Source organism: Aulostomus chinensis, chromosome 21 (genome assembly GCF_037954235.1).
Source record: "Aulostomus chinensis isolate RoL2024-O1b breed Wild chromosome 21, RoL_Achi_v1.0, whole genome shotgun sequence".
NCBI classification, from domain to species: Eukaryota; Metazoa; Chordata; class Actinopteri; order Syngnathiformes; family Aulostomidae; genus Aulostomus; species Aulostomus chinensis.
Window position 1 is genome coordinate 5,815,154 of NC_141340.1, and position 25,652 is coordinate 5,840,805.

Below are 25,652 nucleotides of genomic sequence, written 5' to 3' on the forward strand. Positions count from 1 at the left end.
GTGTGTTGGGTGGACCTTCAAAGGCTTGACTGCAAAGCTGAGGCCTTTCCAGCCGAACAGAAGCATGTTTTCGTTGACGAGACTGATGGCTTCCTGTCGTGAGAAGAAGAAAAATAAAGTAATTCAGCGATGGTCTCACCTGAATTCAGCAGGTAGGCAGCAACCACCCAACCAAATGCAACGAATGCGAAACTGTGATTTACACACTTGATCTTTGACAGCATGAATATGACATCAAGCACTTTTGCAACACACACACACACACACACACACAAAAAAGACACCAGATTTATCTGATGTCTACATCAGCCATTTCTATTGTGTTGTGATGTCAAAGTGGACGTGCAGCACAGATTTTATTATCTGACCCATCTGACACAACAGAAAACCTATCCGCCAACTGTTTGCTCTTAACACTCTTACTGAAAGAAACACACCAATATTGGGGGAAATATGTTTATTTGGCATCCTACTAAAGCCAAACACTAAGATAGAGACCATTCTTTGCATGAGAGACCATCTGGCTGCTAGTTAGCTTAGCATAGTGAACAACAGCGGGTGGGAAATGTTAGCACACCTCGGTCAAAAGTCATAAAATAGATCATGTTAAGCATCTTGGTTTGTCCAGCAGTAATCCTCCTCATCCTCTCTGACAAAGTCAGCCATGATTAGTAGCAGCGGTCACTTCTGTAGTCATTAACAAAGTTTTGCTCGCCAAAGTCTTGAGATGCTCCACCAAAAGACTGTGACCATGCAGACAAGTTGTTCAGGTTATAGATTTAATTCAAAATCTATAATGTGTTATCATTCTAAATAGTTTTTTTTTTCATGTTGAATGTTAAGCAACAAAGACCGTTTTGGGAAAAAAAAAAAAGTATTTGACAAAGGTACGCTAACACCTCCCACCTGTTGCCATTCTTTGTGCTAAGCTAACTAGCAGTTAGCCAGTACCAGTTAGCCTCCATGCGCAGAGGAGGGAGAGTATTTCACAAAAAGTAATCTTGTTCCTTTAGTGCTATCAGATCAGGGGTCCTGACAAGTAAAAGTAGCAACCATCTGTTGAAATCCATGTATTTTCATGGCATTGAACAGCGTTCATTCAAGCGTTCGAGGCGCTGGTTTTTGAAGACAAAAAGCAAATTCTTGGCTGAAGACTGAAAGTTTGTCACGCAACACTTTTCACCTGTCTGTGACCTGTCTGAGCGACAGCCGCTGTGACATTAATGCGGCAAACTTGTTTTGTGCCAGTCTGAATGGGCACCTGTCAGAACTGCCGAGTCATTGGCTGACAAGGTTCAGCAGTTACGAGTGCAGTCACTGTCGACTGCAGGGCAAATAGTCAGACTGAAAACACAGTGGAGTGGATTTGCCACATTTTTGAGCGTGTTTCCTACCACAAAATATACGTTAGACCAATGATATCATTTACTTTCTCACGTAAAGCTGGCTAAGTATAAACACCCATTCACACTCAGCATGAACTACTTCCTGCTCTCGTTTGTTGTTGTGGTGAGAAGTCATTGTGGAGGGGAGAATATCAAAGATCGCAATCACTATGAAAATCAAAACTACTTATTTAATCAAATGTTTTATTTAGTTACAGCAGCACACGACAAATACATAGCCGACAAAATGTAATAATAATTAAAAAAAACATTGAAAAAAAACAGTATTTACACATGTACATTTTCTACAATGCCTCCCTTGACTTGATGATGAAACTTTTATAAATTTCCCATGCTTTTTTTTTTTGCTTTCTTGGTTGAAATGATAAAACAGTGAGCCCCCAGGTTTGGGATGTTGTGCAAGTTATTTATAAGGAGAGAGCAGGGGTAGTGTCAGTGTCTGACATGGCCAAGGGACGTTTGGGAACTGCCTGCATTTTACTGAGCCCCCCTTTGCTCAGACCACCAGCACACATCTTCATAATCTTCAGGAGGTCTTGTCTGAACCGAACTCCAATAAACACATACAGTAATGGATTCAGGCAGGCATGAGTGTACGCAACGCTCTTCGCGACCAATCCGGCGATATCGAAATATTTTACGGTGTCGCAAGTGGTGAAGGTGGTGTTAGCAGCCTGCGAGGCCTCCACTATCAGCAGACTATTGTGTGGCAGCTGGGAGACAACAAACACAAACACCACAATGAAGATGACACGTAGGGCCTTGTGCTTTTCAAAAGCCTTAGCCTGCACAAGCGTGCGGATAATAACAGAGTAACAAAAGATCATGACAAGAAGAGGCAGGAAGAAGCCCATGCAGATCTGCAAAGACAGGACCAGGATCTTAGTCTGGTTGTTTGTGTTGTTCCAGTAGACGGGAACACAGAAGGACATCTCTTTTTGGTCCACCTTTACCTCAGAGAAGATAAACTCAGGGAGGGCCAGGAGAGTGGAGACAAACCAGACACCCAGACAGGCAAGTTTACTGTAGAACAGCCTCTTTTTCTTGAGGTTCTGAGCTTTAGTTACTTGTACAATAGCAATATAGCGGTCCACGCTGATGCAAGTTAGGAGGAACATGCTACTGAAGAAATTGATCTTATAGACAGCAGACACCATTTTGCACAAATTGACGCCAAATTGCCATCCTTTGATGGCATCACCAGCCCAGAAGGGCAGTGTGCAGAGGAAGAGGAGGTCAGCCACAGCCAGGTTGAGCAGGTAGACATCCGTCATGGTTTTCAGGCGATTGCGTACAGTGATATAGATGCAGACCACCATCAGGTTACCAAAGGCACCCAGGAGGAAAATGATCCAGAAGAGCGGTGGTTCATACTGGCCTCGAAACGTCCTGACCCAGCTTCTGATGCACAAACCCTGGCTTTCAGGTGGCACAGAGTCATAGTCACCTGAATAATCCACGTCCTGCAATCAGGAATAGAAAATAAATGCATCATTAAAGATGGATGCATGTAACAGACACACCACCTGCTCTTTTCCCTTCTTTTTCGTTTTCACTTCCTGTCATTCTTCTCTCGCTAACTGCTGCCACGGTTTCACAGCAACGCTTCTCGCGGGGACACGGTGCTATGACATCAAGTGCAGTCGTAGACGCACAAAGTAACCAAAGTGTGCGCACGCGCACACACACACACACACACACACACACACACACACACACACACAATAAAATAAACAGTACAGGTGTTGTGTCTGTGCTGGAGAAACCACACAACTGCTCAACTTCCTGCTGCACTCCAAGTGTGAGAGGGGTAAACGATCCTGAGGGGCTCTAGAAAGGGGCTGGTGTTGTAACCAAGAAGTGTCAAGTTTAGATGAAGGGCAGAGATAAACAGCAGAGAGACGAACAATGGAAAATATGATGCTGGTACAAATCTATCCGCTGCAGCTGAGTGTCTGCCTCAGATAAAACTGCTGCCTTAACTCTATTAGAAATATACATTGCATACAAGAAAAAAATGAGTTCTGATTTTTTTGCACAAGTTGTTTGGAGATGTATATATATATATATATATATATATATATATATATATATATATATATATATATATATATATATATATATATGTATATATATATATACACATATATTCCTTAAAATCATACTTCAAAAAATTGCACCACCAGAAACACCTTTAATAACATTTATCGCTTTATAATTTCTCACAGGTTCACGTGTAATAGTCTTAAAAGTCATACTTACAGGTATGTTATATTGACCTTCTGTCGTTGTAAATGTTGAAAATAAATCATCCATGTTATCTGCAAATAAAACCCCAAAGATATTCAGATAAGACAACAAACCATACATGCTTTTAATTGTGTGAAGTCTGCATGACGCTGTGAGGACATTAAAGCGCTCTGCAGATTTTCTCGAGTGGTAGCAATGCAATAAATAACTTACCTCTCTCAGTGCTGAGGTGGAGGAGTAAGTCGTTTGTCTTGGTACCCCGTTTGGTAATTTTTGACAATCTTATGCATCTTCACTTGCTTATATGGTTTCTCTTTGACCACAGGATCACGTGCTGATCGCTCTGTCTCTGTCTAGAGAGAGAACAACAGGCAGGCTTTGAAGCAGCACCCTCTCCCTAAACCTGGATATCAGAATATGCAGTAACATGTCATGCAACTTAATATGTCATCTCTTCATAGTTTGTGACAAAGACTGGAGTCACTGAGCTGTAGCTGTCAGACTGAACCACTAACAGTGCACCTACATTCTCTCCACAGCTGATTGAGTTTCATCCAGTCTCAGATCACTTTTAAAGACACTTTTTGTGTGTACACAGGTGGAAAACTTACCAACGCTCAGGATGGACGAGTGAAACTGAAAACCATTTGCTGTCATTACGGACAGAAATGAGTGTAAGTGGTCGCCTCTGACGTGTTGTCGGCCCCCCGTCCTTCTTTGCAGTGAGTCCCCGTGTTAAAAAGTCCTTGATCTCCATGAAGCTGCAACTGTAACTTAACGCTGCTCTGCATTTTAAAAAAAAATTCAAACAGCGTGAGAGAAGTGTCAGTGAGGGTTCAGGGGATTTCTGGTGAAAAGTGCATCTGAAAAGGGGACAATATTCACTTAATAAAAACAGATCTTTTCAGAAAACCTGCGCTCTCCCTCTTACTTTTCATATATATATATATATATATATATATATAAATAGATATATAGATATAGATATAGATATAGATAGATAGGTAGATAGATAGATAGGTAGATAGGTAGATAGATAGATAGATAGATAGGTAGACAGATAGATAGATAGGTAGATAGATAGATGATAGATAGATAGGTAGATAGATAGGTAGACAGATAGATAGATATATAGGTAGATAGATAGGTAGACAGATAGATAGATAGGTAGATAGATAGATGATAGATAGATAGATAGATAGATAGGTAGACAGATAGATATATAGGTAGATAGACAGATAGATAGATATATAGGTAGATAGATAGGTAGACAGATAGATAGATAGGTAGATAGATAGATGATAGATAGATAGATAGATAGATAGATAGGTAGACAGATAGATAGATAGGTAGATAGGTAGATGATAGATAGATAGGTAGATAGATAGGTAGACAGATAGACAGACAGATAGATACAGAGAGAGAGAGAGAGCAGATTTGCTGTTTCAATGTTCTAATTGTTGTCTGTTGTTACTGTATGGTCGTGAAACTGCAGCATCCATCCATCCATTTTCCATGCTTCTTATCTATTAATGGTTATGGGGGGGTGGGGGTGGGGGGGCGGCTGGAGTCTATCCCAGTTGACATTGGGTGAGAGGCGGGTTCGCCCAGGACGGGTCACCAGTCCATCGCAGGGCCTTCAGGAGCCATCAGGTGCTCAGTATCTTGCTCATATTGTCATATTGACACGGTCACCGGGGGAGGTGAGCAATTTCAGAAGCCGTTCTGTGCGAAAAGTGACTCTCTTCACTTTTTAGCCTCAAAATTGAAATCTCAAAGCAGAAGTCTCACTGTTGAAACAAATCCACGATAGCGCATCAGCGTTAGCCGATACACAATTTCACCCTATAAAAAGAATCCATGATACAACACGACTACACGTGCTAAGAATGAAGCTGAAGCCGGGAGACACTCAACTTCAATTCCTAGCATCTTGCATCCAAAAAAATAAAAAAAATAATAAAATCACCAAGTCAGTTTGAGCTGATCATATTTTTGAGGTCTGCTTCTTTCTAAAGCTACGTATTTACTTTGTTGTTTCACCCAAGTTTGACCCTTGTGACCCCTGTGCTGCACTCTATGACATCATACACAGCGAACACCAATGTAGTCATTTCAGTATCAGACTACTAAGTTATTCTAAAATCATGTAAAAACGATTATATGGCACGTTTGAGGGAAAGATGCGGCCCAAAGTTCTTCAACTAGAACAATTTAGTATTAGAAGACATTAAGTCTGAACAACAAAACAAAACTATTTGAGCACAGAATTTAAAAAAAAAAAGGATTCAAAACATTAAAACGCCAAGTAAGACTTACAGAAAAACATACGAACGCCATTAAGTAGCCGCAACATGATAAAACAGCAACAGACGGACAGCAACAAGCAGCAGAACTAAGGGTTAAAAATTGCACAATAAGAAAGGTGCCAGTAACAATCGAGTAAACAAATGATGGACGAAGTTCAGAAGTCAGAGCTGCAGTATCTCATTTCTCTCTGGAGACTACAGACTTGAGTTTTCTGGATGTCCCCCATATGTGGTCAAACGAGGACTCAGGATACACCAGGAAGACATACATGAGCTCCCACCGGGACCACGAGTCCTGTCCAGGGATACTGGATACCAGCGTTGGTGTAAAAGTAAATGAACGGAACGACAAAAGTCTCCACTCAATAACAAAACACGCTCATATATTTATGAACCCCCGCCCCCCCCCAACAAAAACACCGAAAGGAATTGATAGATATTTACATGAATGAGGTGGAACGAAGCTCGCAATGAGTCAAAGGACGTGTTTTTAGTCTTCTGGTTTTTCCTGTGATTGGGTGGTTCTCCCACAAGGGCCTGTTTTTTTTTTTATTTTTACCACTTGACAGCCTGTCCTCTATAGCTGAACAGCTACCTTCAGTTTCACTTCCCAACCTGTCATGGAGATTTTCTGTCTTAACGTGCATTAAATGCACGTAGCAGAAGGTTTGTGTTTGCGTTTCTCAGTTTGCACTGAAGCAGGGCCCAGGGAAACAGCTGTGTAATGATCAGATGAGTTGTTCCTTCCCGGAACAAGGTGCTGAGGAGCGTGGCAGACCGAAAGCTTTCACTCACGCACCACCACCAAGCAGTGAAGGACTGTGTTCATGTCTGCGTAAAAGGAGGATACGACATACTTATTGTATATCAAAGGTAGATTTCTTTTAGAAATGAACAAAAATCAAATGGCACTGAATAAAATAAACAGGTTTCACGTAGGTGTGCATGTAACCCTTTATTCAGGTCATTCCCCTCTGTCTCGCAAAGATGCGTCTTGTTGGCAACAGATGAAGTAAAGGCAGAGACATTTCGCAGTGTCTTTATTGCCTGCGCATGGACAGAAGTCACGTTTTCAGTGGTGTTTGTTTACGTTTCGGCAAGATTTTTGAGGCTGAAATTCACCCAACCCAGCAGATCCACGCGCGCTTACGTTGAGATTGGCTGAGTTCGCTTTGGTAAACATTGACCTTTGACCATTTTTGTACTGTATTTGAAAACATTTCCTCAAGGTTTTTCCTGAGATATGGTGTTCATTCGAGGTGAAAGTGACCTTTGACCCCCCCCCCCCCCATCAGCTCATCCTCACGTCCCAGCAGATGTTTGTGGTGAATTTGTCAACAGTCCCTCAAGATATTTCATAAATATCATGCTGCTAAGAATGGAACAGATGTCACACACGGGTGAGGCGACGGCGACCTTTGATCGCTGCCATCTTTTTCAGTTCATCCTCAAGTCCCAGTGGACATTTGAGCCAAATCTGAGTCGATTCTCAGACACATAAAGCAATCGAAAAGAGCGGAGATAGACAGACCAACTCATACGGCTTAGGAGATCGAAACTTTGGTTTCTTTGAATCAAACTTTCATGAATAAATCCTTGTACTTCTTAAGTATTCCAGGTCGATCCAGGTTAACGTTCTCACAGCTAGAGAAAAGAGAAAGACAGAGTGTTTCTTCGCCGGCTAAATACTTTGTAGTACGTCAGTCCGGTCACTCATCAACCCGTCAGCCTGGCTTGGTTCTTTCACTTGGGCCGTTCACAGAGGTAATACAAAAGGTATGAATGTACATTATAAACAAATGAGATCTATCCAAAAAACAAAGAAACAAAAAAAGCTGCAGCCACTGAGATGTCAATCATATCATTATGTTTCTTTATTTTTTCTAAGTTCGTGTGTGTGTGTGTGTGTGTGTGTGTGTGTGTGTGTGTGTGTGCGTGCGTTTTTGGTACACTTTAAGTAAGAAAACGCCAAAACCAAGAAGGCAGTAACTTTTGCAATGTTTTCCTAAAACAGCACCCATGAGATGACTTTATACTCAGAAGCCCTTTTGAAACGTACGTCATTTCTCACAAGCAAAACTGGACGGTTCTGAAGAACAACAGACCTTCGTGTCGCATTCGTGAAACTGAGAAAACCCCTTTGATGCCTCGCCAGTGCGCAGGAAGCAGCGAAGAATGGGTACACCGCTCTGGCGTGCGTTACAACAGTAGTTAAAACGCATACTGTGGGAAAGCACTGTCACTGGTGTCGCTTTCAGCGTGAGCAGGATTGAGTGCTGAGACCAGTCACCACTTCCTGCGTACCCACCGGTTGTGATTTATTTCGCGCAACGATAGACCTGACTAACTGTTGCTCATTTGCATTTGTGTCTGAAATACTGCTGAGCTTCCCACAGCAGCTGCTCTCACGCACATGTCGATTCACTGTCATAAATACACAACACATACATGATATTAGAATTAGAGCAAGGCGCAGTTTTTAATGTGAAATTGCTGCCACTTCAAATTGCTAGAACGGCGCGCGCGACTACGCGCAGCAGTGGCTGATCTGAACACTCCATCTCTATGATTCAGCATTTTGCTGCCCTGAACCAATCGACAGTGTCGTAACAGCAATTCCGCTCCAAATGAATGCAGCGCCCCCCAAAAAAGATCCTTCATCTGGTTTGACTCATCGGAAGAAGCTCAAAATAACAGGTTACGGGCCGTACGGCTCCAGGAAGTCTGCTCGTCGGGGATCTTGACCCTTCATCCAGCGTAATATTTTAAGGTCATCAGAGGGTCTCAGTGGACGTTTGAGGCAAAGTTATTACACTATCACGGTGCTCTGGAGATTCCTGAGATCCATCCATCCATCATCGTCGTCTTCCGCTTATTCCTTACTAGTAAGGCTCTCGGGGGGGCTGGAGCCTATCCCAGCGTCTTCGGGCGAGAGGCAGGGTTCACCCTGGACAGGTCGCCAGTCCATCACAGGGCCAACATACAGAGACGAACAACCATTCACACTCACAGTCACACCTACAGTCAATTTAGAGTATCAATCAGCCTCGTCCCCTCTTGATGTCTTTGGACTGTGGGAGGAAGCTGGAGTACCAGAGAGAACCCACACAGGAACAGGGAGAACATGGAGACTCCACACAGAAAGATCCTGTGCTGGAGCCGGGGCTCGAACCCAGAACCTTCTTGCTGTGAGGCCACAGTGCTGACCACTGCACCACCGTGCAGCCCGATTCCTGAGATGTGCCGGTTTATAAATAAATCTAAACACCGCAGTGAAGTTTCTGATGAGCAAGCGACCGTGGCTCCTCGCTCTGTGAGGGTCCTGTCTGATAACTCCACACGACGCAATTCTGGAGAGAAAGGGAAAGTTTTTTTCATGAAACTACAAAGGTATCTAAATGAAGGTGATGATGTTATGATTCTTCAGATGAATATTTCTGTAATTCAGCCTCCTCCTTTAACTTTCTGTGTGTGTGTGTTTGTGTAAGCGTATGCCAGAATACAAACCTGCCCCCCCCCACAGGTTTTCAGTCATATTTATTTATGAAATTAATTTCAATTGTATCTTCAATTTGCATGAAATGGTGACCAACTTTGCTGACTGCGCCTTCTCACAATGACCCTGTGTTTACTTGGAGACAGCTTTTATTAGCTCATACTTTGCACGATACACACACCTAGCGTCGTACATGTTAGATGCATCATCGAACTCACTCTACGAGAGCATAACTTCATGAACATCATGTATATATTTATTTGTTTTGAAATTCCTCTTACACTCCATCACCCACAGTAGCACGAAACATACGCAGTTACATTTTCCAGACAAAAATATTCTATGCCCTTTGTTTGTGGGAGTCGGGAAAGTGTTCTAGACAATGATTCCTGTCATTAAATACGCAACTGATTTATTTTCAATAATCACACTTTCACAGAAAGTCAGATTACCGCAAATAACTTGGTGAGAATAGTAGTAGAATAGTTTGGGTAGCAAATTAAAGCAAAACTGAAACATGATTTTGAAGTGGTTCACGAAAATCAGATTAATGCTGAATGCAATAACGTACTGGAGACTAAAATGACTAAAATTATGACTGATCAGTGGAATAGCAATAATCAATAACCTGGGACAAAGCTTCAGGCAGCCAGTATTTTTCCAATTCAGCAGACAGACAAGGCCTCTTCAAACGGGGACGGTGAAGTCTTTGCATAGGGCAGAGAGGGGCGTCTGCTAGCTACTGTACGAGAGCTGAAGAAGGCTTCTATTGATCACTACTCCGGTTGCGTGTAACCTCCCCTCCTCCTAACATCAAACCAAACTACCGAAGATGCCAGATAAAGTGTGAATAAACAAATCCTCATGAAGGTGCTTTTTTTTTGTCTGTCCTTTGGTTCCTTGTCCAAACCCCAGTCGTACACGTTGGTCCTGTCTCAGTACCTGGACGTCTGTTTGAGCAGATCTTCTGGCGGAACTCATTCATTGGGTTCGTATCTGCAACAGACACAAATCTGAAGTTAGAACAGAACCAAATGGAGCAATAATCCCCCTTCACGCATTTTGCAAAAACTACAAAGCTGACTTTCACCAAAGGTGGTGCTAAAGGAGAATCCATAACATTTTGGGTGGGCAGAGCCATACAGAGAGAGAGAGAGAGAGAGTTCGGCCAACTCGAGGTTCCAACGTGCACATCAGTTCTGTCACGGGATTGGTTCAGAGGCGGTCACGTGTTTTATGGGCGCCATGATCGCTACCATTAACCGGTATTTATCCAATGATGCGCAAAGCAAAGTGAATATCAGAGATCAAATTTCAGCTTTAATAAATGATCAACAATCAACTTCCACCAAAAAATGCCAAACTGCGCAGTTTAAAAAACAGAGGAGGTTATGGGAGCTGAAGGCTGGGAGAAAACACGGGACACCAAATGATTTCTCCCTGTCGCGGGAGGTGCACGTTAACTTCCATCTTTTGACTTTTGTCAAGAATTTACATTGGAAAAATCAAGTCACGTCATCACTGATTCATATGGTGCTCTCAAAAACTCCCAACACCGCTTCAGAAATGAATGCTGAATTAAGGTGGCCAAGCTTTATGATAGCCTTAAGCTAGCGAGCTAGTCATCCAGTAAATGCTTCGGAAACTCGGAGCTACCGTCATGACTTGAATTCAACTTATCTTATCTCAATCACCAACTGCAAGTCGGATGCTTCATACTGTGAAAACAAGTGTGTGTGTGTGTGTAAATAATGTCGATGTAGGAAGCCAAGCGTATTTATCTGTGCTCATAAGCAGGCTATAGAAAACAAGCTTGATCTGTTTGTATATCACACTGGCTGAGAATATCACTGCACCATGTTTTCCCCTGCAAAACAATCAAAACCTGCGCTGTCTTGAATCTATAAATCTGAATGCGTTATCAGTTGATCCAACTGCGTGGTTTTCTTGGGAGGGTTAGCCTATGGAGATATTTTTTGAATCGGAATCACACATCGTCTTGGGAAGGGTTTATGCGAGTTAATAATGACAATACTAAGGATAACACTAACAATAAGTAACAGTATGACTAAAACTAGGTTAATTTGAACTATAACTGAGTCATCATTTTTTAAAGTGAATCTTTTTTTGGCGATGGATGAACACGGGAGACTAAGGAGGCGTTAAACAGCTTTGTGGTTGATTGAGCGACTGGGCTACAATGCATTTTACAGGCTCATTTATGATATTTATAGATGCTGGGTTATTCAAGTGAGGGCCTTTTACATAATGACCGAAGTTGACAATGACATTTATGGGCTTATTAATGGTGAAGATGAGCGATTCATATCAACACAGCATATCTGCCCCACATAGTTGCGTTGTAGATTCATCTGGTGTTGGTAGCAAACATGGCGCCCACGGTTAGAGTTTGCCAAACTCTCTCTATTTACGGCTCTGGGGGCAGGTTTTTTTTATAGTGCCACCTGGTGGCAACACTTGGATGCACTCCTTCTTGTAGGTCAACCAGATCCTTCCCAAGTCTGATCAGGAGAAGAACTTGGCGCCTGGTTCCTGTGAAGACTGTGAGTCTCGTTTTGGGAGGAACGCTCACCTCTGCAGTCGTTTTCGAATATCTTTGATCTGCTCATTCTTCTTAGTTAGGATCTCCTTCATGTTGCGGTAGGCGGCAGTTTGCTGGAATTTTTTCTCCAATTCCTGCAAAGAAACAAAAACATAAAAAAACACACTCACAAAAAGATCTTAACACATCTCAGTAACTTTCCTGTTGTTGGTGTAGGGTCGCAGGATGAAAAGATGGCAACGCACCTTCTCTGCCAAGGCCAGCTGCTCCTGCACTCTCAGAAGCTCATGTTTGGCCGAGATCAGGTTCTCCTGAAGATCCTTCTGGGAAGCAGCGTTGATGCTCAGAGACCTTTCATAGTCCTCCTTCAGAGCTGCGACCGTGTCCTCCAGACTGTTGATCTCCTGGGTGTGAGCAGTTAGCTTCGAGGGATCGACACACTCGCGTTAGCTTGATAACTAAGCCTCCTACGGAGTCTACGCACTCGTCACTGATCACGCCGACACACGAGAGCAACATCGAAGCAGATACGTACCAGCAGAGGTCCCAGTTAGCAGTTAACAAACACATAAAAGTGACTGTTCACATGAAAATGAAAAATGTAGAGGTTTGAAAAAAAATAAGAAATGAAGGGGAGCGATTATGCTTCCTAATTTTTTCTGTCCATAATGTTACACTTCCTTTGGGCATTTATGGGGACAGAAGTTTCAAATATTGAAGTAAACGAATGTGACAAGAACATAAAAAGTAAACTAATTCTATTTTATTTATATTTGTGAGATGATGTAATTATCTGGTGATGCCTGCAGTCGCGATACAAATTCCAGGCTCGCAAAATTGATGACAGTGTAAGAGAGGCAGAAGAGAAACACACTGTCGCAAAGTTCTGAAGTGAAATTTGGATTCTTCAGTTCCTACAGCGGCAGTTCACACACGCATGAGTTGCTGCGGCGGAAAACGACGTCAGCTTTCTTTATATATTCTTCTAAATTTGCGTTTGGCTGATGTCAGAATGTCAGGGATGTCAGGTTCAGCTCTACAGGGGTGCTGCCCCTCCACAGGCTTCCATACGTCAGCCAATCAGAAGGAGGTGGGCTCTTCAAAGAGACAGGCGCTTGTTTAAGACAGGATTAATTGATGATGCCAGCATAAAATAAACTAAACTCGCACTTGGCAATTGCATATTTGCATCAATGCAATCGAACATCTTCCAAAATATGCAACTCTGTGACTGAAACCATCATACGTGACATAGAGTTTGACTTTGTTTTGAAAAAGGTTCACGGAACATTTCCTGGCAAACGTACCTTGGAATGTTTAAAAAAAAAACGTTCTGTTTTCAACAAGGTTCTATGTAATCCTGCTGACTGTCAAAAAATCAAGCGGAAAAATAATGTAGAGTTGTCGATGAGCATAATTGGTTTCCTTTCAAATGGAAAGGAAACAGAGCGACACACCCGATGGTGAGAGAGTCAAATGCGGCACAGTACCTGCTGTTCCCCTTGTACCCTCTGGAGGTCTTTCAGAGCTCTCTCGGCCTTGGTTTTCTCATCTAGTGCACTCATTGCCTGGTGTCATTCAAAAGAATTTAGAGTAAGTAACATCAATTACTGGAAGGATGGAGAAAAATCAGTCAATCAAAGCAGGAATGCTAATCTGTACCTGGGTTTCTAGTGTGCGCAGTCTGGTTCTGAGTTTATCATTTTCTTCCTGTAATCTTGCTATTTCCTGAGGTATTTAGAGGAGAATGTGAGTGTGACACGAGTTCAATGAAGACTCAGTCAACATGTGTTCTAGTAGATCTCTTTACCTTGTTGAGAAGTTCAGAGACTCCACCCTCATTCAGCGGCGCTAACTTAGGTTTGCTTGGTTCTTGGTTAATCTGGGAACAAAGGAAATAAAGGGATGATGGCACAGCTCCTATTTTATGGAAATGATAATGTTGTGTATACCAATACTGGCGGAATGTTTAAGTACGTAAGCAACGACACTACACTGATAAAACATTCCCACAATGCAACACAGCAGTAGTGCTGAGACGGAGGGGAGCGATACCTGCATTTATTGTTGATTCGAGTACTTTTGTCTTGTTTGAATTTATCTTTGTACTGTTCTTGTATGTTGTTCTTGTAGACCCCACCCCACCAAAGGGGAAATCAGTGTGAAGTTTGCTCAAGTTACCATGGTAACAGGCCTCCAGGTGTCAAGGAGGCTCTCAGGAAGTGACTGTAACAGTCGCTGTGAAGATATTTCAATCATGTTGTCACAAAAGCAACTGTGAAGGTGAAGAAAAGCTTGAGGGCTTTTCATCTACCAGCGGCTGAACATTAAAACGCCATCCAACACGCGGCCTTCATCGCATTCCCACTTTTTCTAGCCATCTGGTCACACACGGCAGCTTCTGAGTGAACCGCCAAACCTCATTGAAACGATGGGGACTACAACACTGATTTGTTTTTCAATCCAAATACCTCATCATCGCTGATCTCTTCTTCTGAACTGCACGGCTAGGTGTAAAAGCCAGACAGCCGTGACGTGCGCAGTTCTCTGGGCGCTGAATTCTTTGCGGGTGTGAATAGTTCTTCCTTGACATGATCGACTACGTGTTAAGGTCGAGGGTATCGTCGACTCACCTTATCAGTTTTAAAGTCAGTCTTCTCAAATTCAGCCACTTGTTCCAACAGCTCTCTGTAGAGAAGTTAAAAAAAGAGCAAGAAAAAGAACAGAGGCATGAAAAACAGGGAGCCCCTCAATGCAAAAATACTTACATATTTATTCAAATTTCTGGTAGCGCAAGAATGTGTCTGTTGAGTACCAGATAGTCTCGCTATTATATTTTATCTTAGCTCACCTCAAGGGGCTCAGCAATGTTCATATGAATCACTATGCTCTTAAAAAAAAAATCAACAATTTTTTAGGTTGATTTAATCTTTTAATCAGAATTACTGCAGAGGGGGAAACTGATAAGCTGCACCATCACCTAACACAACTGTTGACACTTTGCTTTAATGCTGATGGGGTTTTTTGGCATCTCGGTCACTGTGCTATGCAGCTGTTACGTGTGTTTGGCAGCGAGAATAAACACCCTTGTTTTTGATGGCAGTTCAGCTCTTATTATCTCCCTACATGCTTGTGGTGAACTCAAGAGCTCCCTGAAAAGCCTGAAATGTGGTTTTAAAAAGCAGCCGAAGGCACGTAGACTCACACACGGGGCGTACTCTTTGTTTTAGACACCGTGTCAGTCACGTAGGGCTGAACCCTACAGAATACAGCTTCAAGGGTTTATTTAGCCACCCACTTTTGCATTACAAACAACAGAACTTTTTTTTTTTTTTGCAAAAACATGTAAAGTGTTTTAAGAAAGTGAGAGGTAACAGAGGTCACAACTTAGGTGAGGTTTATCTGAATATCACAGACAAGTGACTCTAGTCTAATGTACAGAATGCTTTACAAGGATCAAACTGGTTAACAAAATGAGTTTGTGTCAGTCTGAAGACTTTTTCCTGTCACATGTAGAGTTATCTTTAACCGATTATGAAATTCTGGGCTGATATCGATGCCAATGTCAAAATAATCTTTTAGCCGATAGCTGCCACTGATAGTCTCATGTTGTTTTCGCTCATCTTTACTCTCCATTTTGTAGCAGCAAAACAAAACAAAAGACTCTCCTTCAGAATAATAACCATTTTAAAGTCAACAAGGCAAATATGGGCTACTACATCCATTATGGCATCATCAGATGATGTAAAGGTAGTGAACTCTCTTGATTCCTCCATCTCATGAACCAATGAACCAAGACTAACTTTGACATTCAGTTTTGTTTATCACAGCAGTTTTCATGGTTAAAGTTTTGATATTTCTATTGACTAATCAAATTCCCATCAATCATTCATTCTGAATTTTCAGTAAATCTAATCTTCCTCCATTGTGGCTCTATTATAGTAGCTCACTACAGTTGTGCTTACAAGCCTTTACATTTCCTGCCAAAAGGCCAACGGTGCAGAGTGCATTGTGATTAATGTGATTTTATCTTGTCGTTCTGCTACTTGTGCCACATTTACCCGCCAGCCCTGAATGATGTTTGAGCTTGTGACATAGCAGCAACTCAAGAGTCATCAGGCTCTCCTTCCTGCCTTTAAGACTCAACTGAGGATTAAAAATATGATATATAAGAACATTTCATGATTGAGAAGCGACGTGTTTAAGAAGACACGCTGTGAAGCTTCTTCCACTTCTGATTAGACATTGATATCTCGTACCGTCAGTTACTCCACTCACTTTTATCAGTTGGCTCAAATGTTAGCATGGTTCAATAGCCTTTTTTTTTTTTAAGTCAACTGACCCTCAAATGTGGTGAAAGGATGGCAGAAGCTATGGTTTCATATTAACCACTGTAACAGAAACAGGGTTAAATTCAGAACCTATGAGTGCATGTGGTTTAACAACCATCCTTTTGCATGTAGAGCAGGAGAGTGGGCCTCTAGAGAAAGTGGAGCCTTTTTTTCAATGGATGTTGCATTTTAAGAGGTAACTAGTTCTCTTTTTCACAATTTCTGGTGCAAAAAATGAAAATGTTTTCAAGGCAAAGTCATGATACACTATTGTCATTTCATTAGAACCCAAAAAATCTTTATTTTCTTTCCGAAGTCTTGTGTGTGCGTGTGTTTCTACTGCAGAGGGCATCAGCTTGATTACATCCCTTCTTACCAAATGATAGCGGGAGATTTTTGTTTTAGTCTGTTTCTCGGAAGCCTGAGTCTGGATCATTCCCTCCTCACCTGTTCTCCAGCTCTGAGATATCGGTCTGCAGTCGGAGGTAAAACTTTTCAGCCTGGGCGAAGAGCTGTCTGAGCAGCAGCACATTGGTGTGGGCTGTGTTGATGAGCTCCATCTCCACCTCACCACGCACCACCGCCTGCAGCCCATCCAGCATATCCCTCACCTCGTCCACCGTGAAGGTTTCCTCCACCAGCCTTCAACGCAAACACACTATACATTCACCTGAACCTCAAGTCCCTCTACTGTCTCTTTATAATTCCCTTGAATAGACTATGGATGTCGTGGGTGGTCATTTACCTGCTGTCTTTAAGCTCTTCAAAGCATGAATCCACAGTCTTGAGTCTCAACACTCGCTGCGATCGTGCAAATCGCATGTAATTGATGACTTCGTTCTGATGATGTTCATTACACCCAAATTCAGCCTAGCAGGGGACAAAATGAGACACATTTAACACGTAGTTGACACTAAAATAACAGATATACAGGGACAGAGGAGCGACTAGCTAACTTCATTATGATTTCCCGGTGACAGGGCCTGTTCTCTCCAGGTTTTTCTCCATGATAATGTTCGCCAACATCTTCGAGGTCGAGCCCCATATTTAGAAGGCAATGCTAACGCTGTACGTTTAGGATGCTAACTTCTAGAAGCAAACAGGTGGCCTTGCTGCCCATTAACATCATCAGCTAGCAAGGGTTACTTACCATGGTGGCTGTGGAGCTAACGCTACTGAGTTAGCTAGCTTGTAGACTGAGCAGATCAAGAGGACTAACGGGTGCTTCGGCCTCTGTTTTAGGCCACGTAGATGACCACTTGTAAACTAACTGCTGTGTGTTAGAGTTTTATTGTGCTAAGTTATCTTGTACTTTAAATTAAACTTGATCAAAAGGTTAAAGAGGGTTATATCATAGCTATAAGATTATCTAGCAGATTGGCTAGCCTAGCAATCCAGCTTGTGTTTGCCGTAAGAATGCCTTGGTAACGGAGAATAGCGTCATTGCCTTGGTTACTTGTGGTGCGTTCAGGGAAGCTACGTAAAACAAGGAAACTCCAAATCTATGCATACATTTTTTAAAACTTATTTCATGTTCTCTTCTTTATAAGGTGTGTTGATATATGTAACGATACATACGCAGTGCATTTGTAGTTAGTTTTTTAAATTTGTGTGCTCATATCGTGGTGTTTTTATTGTCTTAGTGAAATTATGTCGTGCTTCGTTGAATAGGAAACACACACTCATAAAACATGAAACATGCGATTGAACCAATGATCCTTTGTACAAAAAATATGCTGGGGCTACATCGTTCTTGGTTGACTTATAAAGTCTTGGAATGGTCGTTTCTATATTCAGATAAGTTTAAGCTACATTTCTTTAGCACAGGTGTCAATGCTAGATTATACTTACATAATGCTGTTTACTGATATGTTGCTGTTTACAACATCAGTCCCATTATTTCTTTAACAAAGTCAGACATTTTGATCCTAAATTAGAACTGCTCGCTGACAAGTTCACATTTTTACTCCGAATCATGATAGATAGATAGATAGAAAGATAGATAGATAGATAGATAGATAGATAGATAGATAGATAGATAGATAGATGGATAGATAGATAGATAGATAGATAGATAGATAGATAGATAGATAGATAGATAGATGGATAGATAGATAGATAGATAGATAGATAGATAGATAGATAGATAGATAGATAGATAGATAGATAGATACTTTATTGATCCCAGAGGGAAACTCAATCTTGAATGAATAAATCAATTCAATCATGAACTAACTTACTCTGGAAAGAAAAAACAAGTCATGAATTCACCTGTAACCATATGACTATATAGTCACATAGAATTCATCTGGAATTAAGTGAAAACTAAAACGTCAACAATCTGAAAATGTACAAAATGGGTTTAGCATCACTCAACTATAGATATATACTGTGCTTATGTGTATGCAGCAGATGGCGCTATTTAGCTGCGTGAGACTTTAATTTTTCCATTGAAAAAAAATGTACATCTCAAATTTTGGATATGATAATCACACTGCTGGGAGAACGACACGTCATATTTAACAACCTGGCTCAATTTTGACTGCATCTTGGTTTCCTCTGGAACTGCAAATACTCTCTGTATGAATTAGCGCTGAGCCGGTGGTTCGCATGGCCTGTGATGGATTTCTGACTGTCTTTATTTCTCTGTCTCAATCAGTTACAGAGAGTGGACCCTCAGACCCCTTGACTCAAGAACTCACACTTGGAGCAGCACATCCTCTACAGTGCTAACATCTAATTCATCACCCATACCTACCGAAAATCTGAAAGATTTAAATAAAATAGGCCATTTGCAAAACATTCATACAACTATAACTATCTCTTAATCAGACGGGACACAATGTGTAAACTTCATCAGCTGAACTCATTTGATGCCCCCTGAACAAAATAAAACTTTCTTAAAAATTGTCTCGCATCCTCTTCATTGCCTCTGTCACTGGGACTTAAAGGACCTCACCGTCGGTTTCAATTGAGAATCCCAAGAAATTAGAAGGAAACCCCCCCCCCCCCCCCCCATGTCTGTAATTGAATTAGGGCTAACGGGCAGCGCATGGTTGGTCACAAAATCAGATGTTTTATAACGTGACCACTCACTTTTGCTCCGTTCAAGTTCACCGTGACATATCAGTCGTTCAGGGAGGCCAAGATGTTTCCCCTTTACCTGCAATCACGGTGAGTCACTTACAATTTGATGCTAAATGTAGCAACTGCGGGTTGCAGGTTGTAGAGGATGGTTATGAGTTTTCTCAGGATTCCATATATCCATATGACCTATGATATGATGCTGTTGTTTTTTTATCATAACAGATAGAACGTAGGATTTTTAGCCGAAAGCATTGTGACAGAATCAAATTTTATGTCCTATCTGCAGTTGAGCCAAACTTGACCGAAATGTCAAAGAAATTAAAACCTAGGAGGATCTGTAATAGCAGTTATTGAGTTTTTTTAAACTATTTGACAAATTGCTGACACATTCCATCAAAAATAAACAATTTTGAGATTTTTGTTGTCGCAAAAGCCATGGTGAATAATGTTTATTATTGTGATTACTGTTAAATCACCTTTTAAAGTGTCTTTGTGTGTTTGTGGGAGTGTGTTTGAATGTGGACGCATGTGTATACAGTCCCCCCCCCCTCCCCCCCTCAGTGTTCATGTGATGTCGAGCCTCTGGTGCAAACATCATGAGCGTTGCAGAAATGTTTTATTTGATTCAACTGAGTTATCGTTGCATTAGTAGGACATCGTCCCTAGAGGGCGCACTAATCCAATACATCGTACCCCAACTGTACAGCTGGTACAAGTATTGATACGCGGAAACAAAAGACAACAGTGCTCTCTTTTACTTAAAACCAATCGAGATCACCCAAGTCGATCACTCTACAGTCAGTTTAAACAAACAACGACCCAGCCAGACCATCCGAACAACCATGTATTTCCTTGAATAGAATTTAAAATGGCAGTATTGAAATTGAAAGTTTGTGTTTTTGGTCTTTACAGTAATAAATAAATAAATTCGTGAGTGATATACACATCTGTGCTGCTTGAAAATAAACCGCCTGCTGTCCTCTTGTGATCGGATCAGAGCGGGGCCTTGTGGGATCTTTCATCTTCTAAGCTTCAAGAGGCAACGATCGGAAATATATCTCCTCCATCTCAGTCTTCGTTCATTCATTTACTTGATTGTTCAACTCAAAATAAATTTCCAAGTATCCTAATCAGAAACTTATGAGCCACATACACGTAATACACTGCTTGGCGGTCAGTTTCTACTGTATCCATCAATACGAGCACAGAAAAAAAGAAGAGGAAACACTGATCTCGGATCAGCTACCTCCATAATTCCGCGCTCTGACAAACCAATCAGCTGACCGCCGCATGACAGGCAGGCCTCACGCATGCGCGGTAGTACACTTTTGGTATCAGGAATATGGCAGCGTCCTGAGCCCTGTGTGGGGGGGGATACGGCGTAACGGAGCATCTTCAGCATCAGAGTGGGAAAACTGAGAAGCACCGACTGCAGTCAGAGGAGGGTGGGGGGCCGAGGGACGGCTACGAATACTATCCATTTGTGAGTTTACAGGTAAATGCTTCCTTTATCACCTGCCACTCTCTTCTAGCCATCTTCCCCGTGTTTGCCTGATTGAACCCCGCTGCTAATGCGACTAGCTAGCTCCTCTACAAAACCAGAGTGATGAGCTAGTTAGCCGCTAGCTAGCTAGCTAGCTGTCGCTAACCTAATAGGAGCCTGCCACAGCCCCCGTTGAGCTTTTGACAAACAAACGCTGCCAACCGAGGTGTCTGGGCCATCTGTTTTTCTACTTTGGTGGGAAAAATGATGTCGACAGCGCGAAAAACGGTGCTGTCGTGCCTGTTGTTGGCTAGGTATTGTTAGTTACCCCATTCGGCCCGCTGTGTTGAGTTTTTGTTAAGTTAGCTGCTTGAGAGCCAGGTAACGTTAATGCTGCTCATGGTGGATTTACTTGACACATCGAGAGCCAACGCACATCCCCGAATTGACTTAGGAGTCGCCGTAAGCCATGTTTGGTTCATGATTAATGCTGTCTAAATACACCCACCCTGGAAGCCAAAGAGAGATGAAAGTTCCTGTCTGTTGAGGGATTGCTTCGTGTAATATCGCTGCAGAATAGTTGTTTCAAGAATAAATCCTATACAAAAACCATCAGTCGCTCCTTAGTGCACGGCTGATGTTAAGCCTTTTAAAGACATTGTCACGTTCAAACGTTTTTATTATGCTCCTCAAATTACTTTGAGCTTATTGTCAGTTCATAATAGCTACTGCACATGTTTGGAAAAGGGGGGTTGCAGTCACTGATGTCACAGCACATGATGGTGTGACCCTTGGACCTTCATTGAAGCTAATAAAGTTATTCTGTTACTTAAAAGTTTATACTTTTGAATATGATAAAGGGTGACTCTATGCTTTCTCTCAACTGTGAGAAACAAGGTTGAGAGAAGTCTGTTAGTTGTAGTAGACAAATCTGTTGGCACAGTATTGAGTTACTCAACCTACTACGTTCCTTGGCATGAGTAACCTGTAGTCCTACTGAAGTTACCCAGTTGTCGCGACGCTGCTAGCTCCATTTAAAGGTTTGCTTCAGCGCTAATACCAGTGCTACTGGTTATTATTCTGCTTCAAAACAGGCTCTGATCATTGACAGTGACACTTGCAGCAGTGATCAAAACCCATATTTGTTAAAGCTCCTGTAAACTTGTGAGACCTGTCTGGAAACGAGTTATCATGTGAATGTTGTGTGCTTTCCTCTGGGCAGCGCTTCAACTGTATTACTATCTATTTACCTCGCTTATTTCTGTCAAGGAAAGCTCATGGTTAATTTACTATCGATCTGGATACAGACAGGAAGAGCTGGGAGGGATGATCACGTGATTCAGTGCTGGTGTCTGCCTTGTTTTTTTTTTTTTTTTTAAACATTCATCAACAGCGCAAATCACAGTGCCGTAGTTTGAAGCCTGCACAGCCCTCTGCAGCAGCGAAGGACATGCTGTGCACTGCTTGCTGCGAACATCTCCTGTTGTGCTTTCCATCAGCCCCCTGCGTTGGATCCGATAAATTATGCAGCTCCATTAATGCCTGTTGAAGACATTAAAAAAAAAAAAAGAAGAAAAGAAACAGCAGTTGGAAAACTTTTTTATTGTTTATTGTACTTCTAGCACAGGCATCCTGCTGTAAACAATACATGATTTGACTCTTAACTCTCATCAATTCTCACTGAGTAGAAACTGTATATGTGGGCCTGCCTTTCTGTGGAACTCCAGACAGTTGTCACCCCGGTGAATGTTGTGTTCCACAGCCAGGCCTTATTTTACTGCTCCCTGCCTCACAAAAATGAAGAGGAAGGAAAACTGGAGTCAGATTTTTTTTTTTTTTCCAGGATCCTGGCGGAGTGCTGACACAGGTTCTCCTTGTCACGGTGCAGCCAATTTATGCACTAAGGATAAGAGAGGCAGTTATTCCCCTCATTTACTCCACTGTTGTCTGGTTTGTCTTTGGTCTGCAGCAGGAATTTATTTAAAGCGCTTTGTTTTGTACAGTTAATAGATGAGGAGAAGAAGAAGAATAAGGGAATCCTTCAGATGTGGTGACGGGGGAAAAAAATTCTAGCTTGTCCTTTGTCCAGTTTAGTGAAAGAAAAAAACGCAGATATATTGGCCACGTTTGTACCGGGCGACATTGGCCTGGTTGACTACCATCCGCCATCTGCAATTTAGAAGGAACTCACAGATGGCAGTTGTGTGTCGATGTGAAAAGGTTATTTATAAGCACTGTTCAGAGTTGCATGGTTTTGATAAATATCCATTTGTGATTATTTTGAATGACATTGCAGTCGCAGCATCAGAGGGAATGCCATCTTTTGACTTCTTTTCATTTACGTTGAAGACCCTGTAAAACTGTCTATGGTGCGGTTTTGTGGGGGGATCTGTATCCAGCAAAGACAGCGTCTTATGTCTGTGGAATATGATGGACTCCTGTAGCACCGGACTAGTTCACTTCAATTGGTTTTAGAAGCACAGCTTGCCCTTAATGAATTTAGCAACTCCCTATGAGGAGAAAATGGCTGTAGACCACGTTGTGATTTCAAATTTCACCAAACACTGCAGCCTTTATGTAGTGGCATTTTGGTCTTAGTTGGTCCCCGAATATGTTGTGATAAAGGGCAAAAGAAAAGAAAAGATGCTGACGCTGACCAACAAACCCATAGATATCAGCCACATTTTTAATGGTATCAGCATCGTCCCAGGACCTTGCATCCCTTGATTTTTTGATTCAAATTAGATCAAGACACAACCTTACTTAGCTCTGTTTACCTAAAGGTGATCAATAGGCCTCAGAGGCTGTGCACCGCTGTGTGTTCAGACACTCAATCAGCTGGTGCTCTGCTGTGTTGTTGTCCGTCACTACGATCTAAGCATGGAATGGAAGACCCTCACCTCCCGGCATTTTTGGCTGAAAAGGTTGCGTTTCTGTGGTTTGTTGCTAACCCTCGGACATGTGTGTGCGTGTGCGCGTGTGAGAGAGTATACACATGAAGGGGAGGGTGTGGATATCATGTGCTGTGAGCTTGCCATGGCTCTTAGCTGTTGTTGGATAATCTTGGTGTTCTCTGTATTGTGTAGCCAGGGGAATGTGGTGGGAGTCTCTTCCGTTGAGTTGCAAAATGTTGAATGACTGTGTGAAGTGTGTGTGGCAGGATATTGCAATGTGCATTACATGACCTTGATGCATTCTTGACGAAATACCCGAGTATCGGTTATTAGATTTCTTTTGTGATGTTGACCGAGACAAACAGAAGTCATGGGAGTTATGAAAAATAATCCTTCCCCTTTTGTTGTGTTTAAATCTATGATACTCTCCCTTAAGTGATGCTCAAATGACGAGCTTACACTTGTTTTCCGAACGCTTGGCTACGCTGTATCCGTGTTGAACTTTTAACTTCTGTGTTACAGGTCCTGTGACAAGATGAACGTCGTCAAAGACAACAAAGACCTGGCCTGTTTCTACACCACCAAGCACTCCTGGAGGGGAAAGTAAGACCATTAAGACCGCCGATAGGATTTCAGGGACGGTGGCATCGGCTCTCTCATATCATCTTTGTGTTGTTTTCCTGAACTGTTCTCCTCATCACTGTGTCGAGGAGGTTTGGGAAAATCCTGACTCGGTCTTTCCATTGTGTTGACTTCCTTATCTTACTCAAGGAGCCTTGTTTGCAGTCGCTGATCAGTGGTCGAGTGACCTGTGTAGCTTGGCCTATCTTGTGACAGGTTACCCTAAATATCATTGGGATTTAGAGCCGGGATGAGGCGTGAGATGTAGGCCAACGTGGAATTCGGCATTACCATGAGTTCCCCCAAACTTAAGCTAATGAGATTTTTGTTTATTTTTAATCAGGATTTGTGATTGTTGCTGCAAATAAGCTCAAACAATTGTCAATGGGATTTGCAAGTTTTTCTTGCGGATAATATTTACAAATGAGCACTTCCTTTGGGATTATTTTGGAAGTGTTAATGCAGTCTTTTGAAGTACAAAGCTAAAGTTTTGCCAAGATACCTTTGTGCTTCTTCTGTTTCTCAGTTTAATGACGTTTGATATCCTCGACAGCCTGAGGACACATAAATTTACGAGCGCAGCGCCGATGTATTTTATGTCATCCAACAAAATGGGGAAATACCTCTTAAACTATGGTGAACCACAGACCTTCAGGCATGTAAACCCATTCAAAAAGCCCTTGACTCTGGGAGCAGTCCTAACTTTTGACGCTCTATACTCTCTCTCGACAAAAGCAGACTGCTGATACTTCTGTAAAGGGTACAGTAGGTCGAAGTCTGTTCTTTTACATGAGTAGTTGTCCATATATTAACCTGCTTGGAATTACTTCTTGTGTGCACAGTGAGCTGCTACCTGTGACTAAATACATCGTAAGAATTTTACCTCAGATTGTGTAACGCTTGATGAATTCATATTTTCCCTTGATAAAGATTGTAACATTAATATTTTTGTGTATCCAGTGGGCACTGGTTTTATTCCACTGCAGCATTGAACTCTAGGATGAGGCCATTTTGTTTATGCTGTGACCATAAGCCTAAATTTAGGGTGATTGATTAATGTCAAACATGCACGCTTCCGTCGATTCAGGCCTAGTATTAGATCGGACATGTCAAAGCCTCTCGGTAGCAGTCAGAGCTGCAGAATAGACGAGCTCCAGTTTGAGGGGAGAGCCAGCAGGGAGATCATATTACCAATACCTGCTCTGTAAATGC

General features: G+C 42.1%; 3 protein-coding genes across 8 annotated transcripts in view; 1 reads left to right on the forward strand and 2 right to left on the reverse strand.

Annotated features, from left to right (window-relative positions):
- Positions 1 to 1,600: 1,600 nt before the first annotated feature.
- Positions 1,601 to 3,915, reverse strand: LOC147241445 (C-C chemokine receptor type 9-like). Its single transcript, XM_086191218.1, has 3 exons — positions 3,870 to 3,915; positions 3,669 to 3,727; positions 1,601 to 2,869 (listed from the first exon to the last, which is right to left on the reverse strand). Exons 2-3 carry the CDS (start codon positions 3,720 to 3,722, stop codon positions 1,814 to 1,816), a joined length of 1,110 nt encoding a protein of 369 aa, XP_086047344.1. The 5' UTR covers positions 3,723 to 3,727; positions 3,870 to 3,915; the 3' UTR covers positions 1,601 to 1,813.
- A 5,604-nt stretch (positions 3,916 to 9,519) lies between these two features.
- lztfl1 (leucine zipper transcription factor-like 1) lies at positions 9,520 to 17,793 on the reverse strand. Of its 2 annotated transcripts, none has more exons than XM_086191092.1 (10): positions 17,506 to 17,793; positions 17,101 to 17,225; positions 16,803 to 16,997; positions 14,658 to 14,712; positions 13,835 to 13,906; positions 13,687 to 13,752; positions 13,515 to 13,592; positions 12,270 to 12,428; positions 12,055 to 12,158; positions 9,520 to 10,457 (listed from the first exon to the last, which is right to left on the reverse strand). In XM_086191092.1, exons 1-10 carry the CDS (start codon positions 17,506 to 17,508, stop codon positions 10,439 to 10,441), a joined length of 876 nt encoding a protein of 291 aa, XP_086047218.1. In that variant the 5' UTR covers positions 17,509 to 17,793; the 3' UTR covers positions 9,520 to 10,438. The 2 variants fall into 2 exon arrangements, with proteins under 2 accessions (XP_086047218.1, XP_086047217.1); XM_086191091.1 differs by having other exon boundaries at positions 9,523 to 10,457; positions 12,270 to 12,446; positions 17,506 to 17,792.
- Positions 17,794 to 20,789: 2,996 nt separating this feature from the next.
- Positions 20,790 to 25,652, forward strand: part of dnajc13 (dnaJ homolog subfamily C member 13) — a 31,465-nt gene continuing 26,602 nt past the window's right edge. For 4 of the 5 annotated variants that reach the window (XM_086191199.1, XM_086191195.1, XM_086191197.1 and 1 more), the window contains exons 1-2: positions 20,790 to 20,937; positions 24,342 to 24,422. In XM_086191199.1, the coding sequence (XP_086047325.1) occupies positions 24,355 to 24,422 (68 nt within the window). In that variant the 5' untranslated portion in view covers positions 20,790 to 20,937; positions 24,342 to 24,354. The remainder of the gene's footprint in view (positions 20,938 to 24,341; positions 24,423 to 25,652) is intronic. The other variant, XM_086191196.1, reaches the window with a different exon arrangement.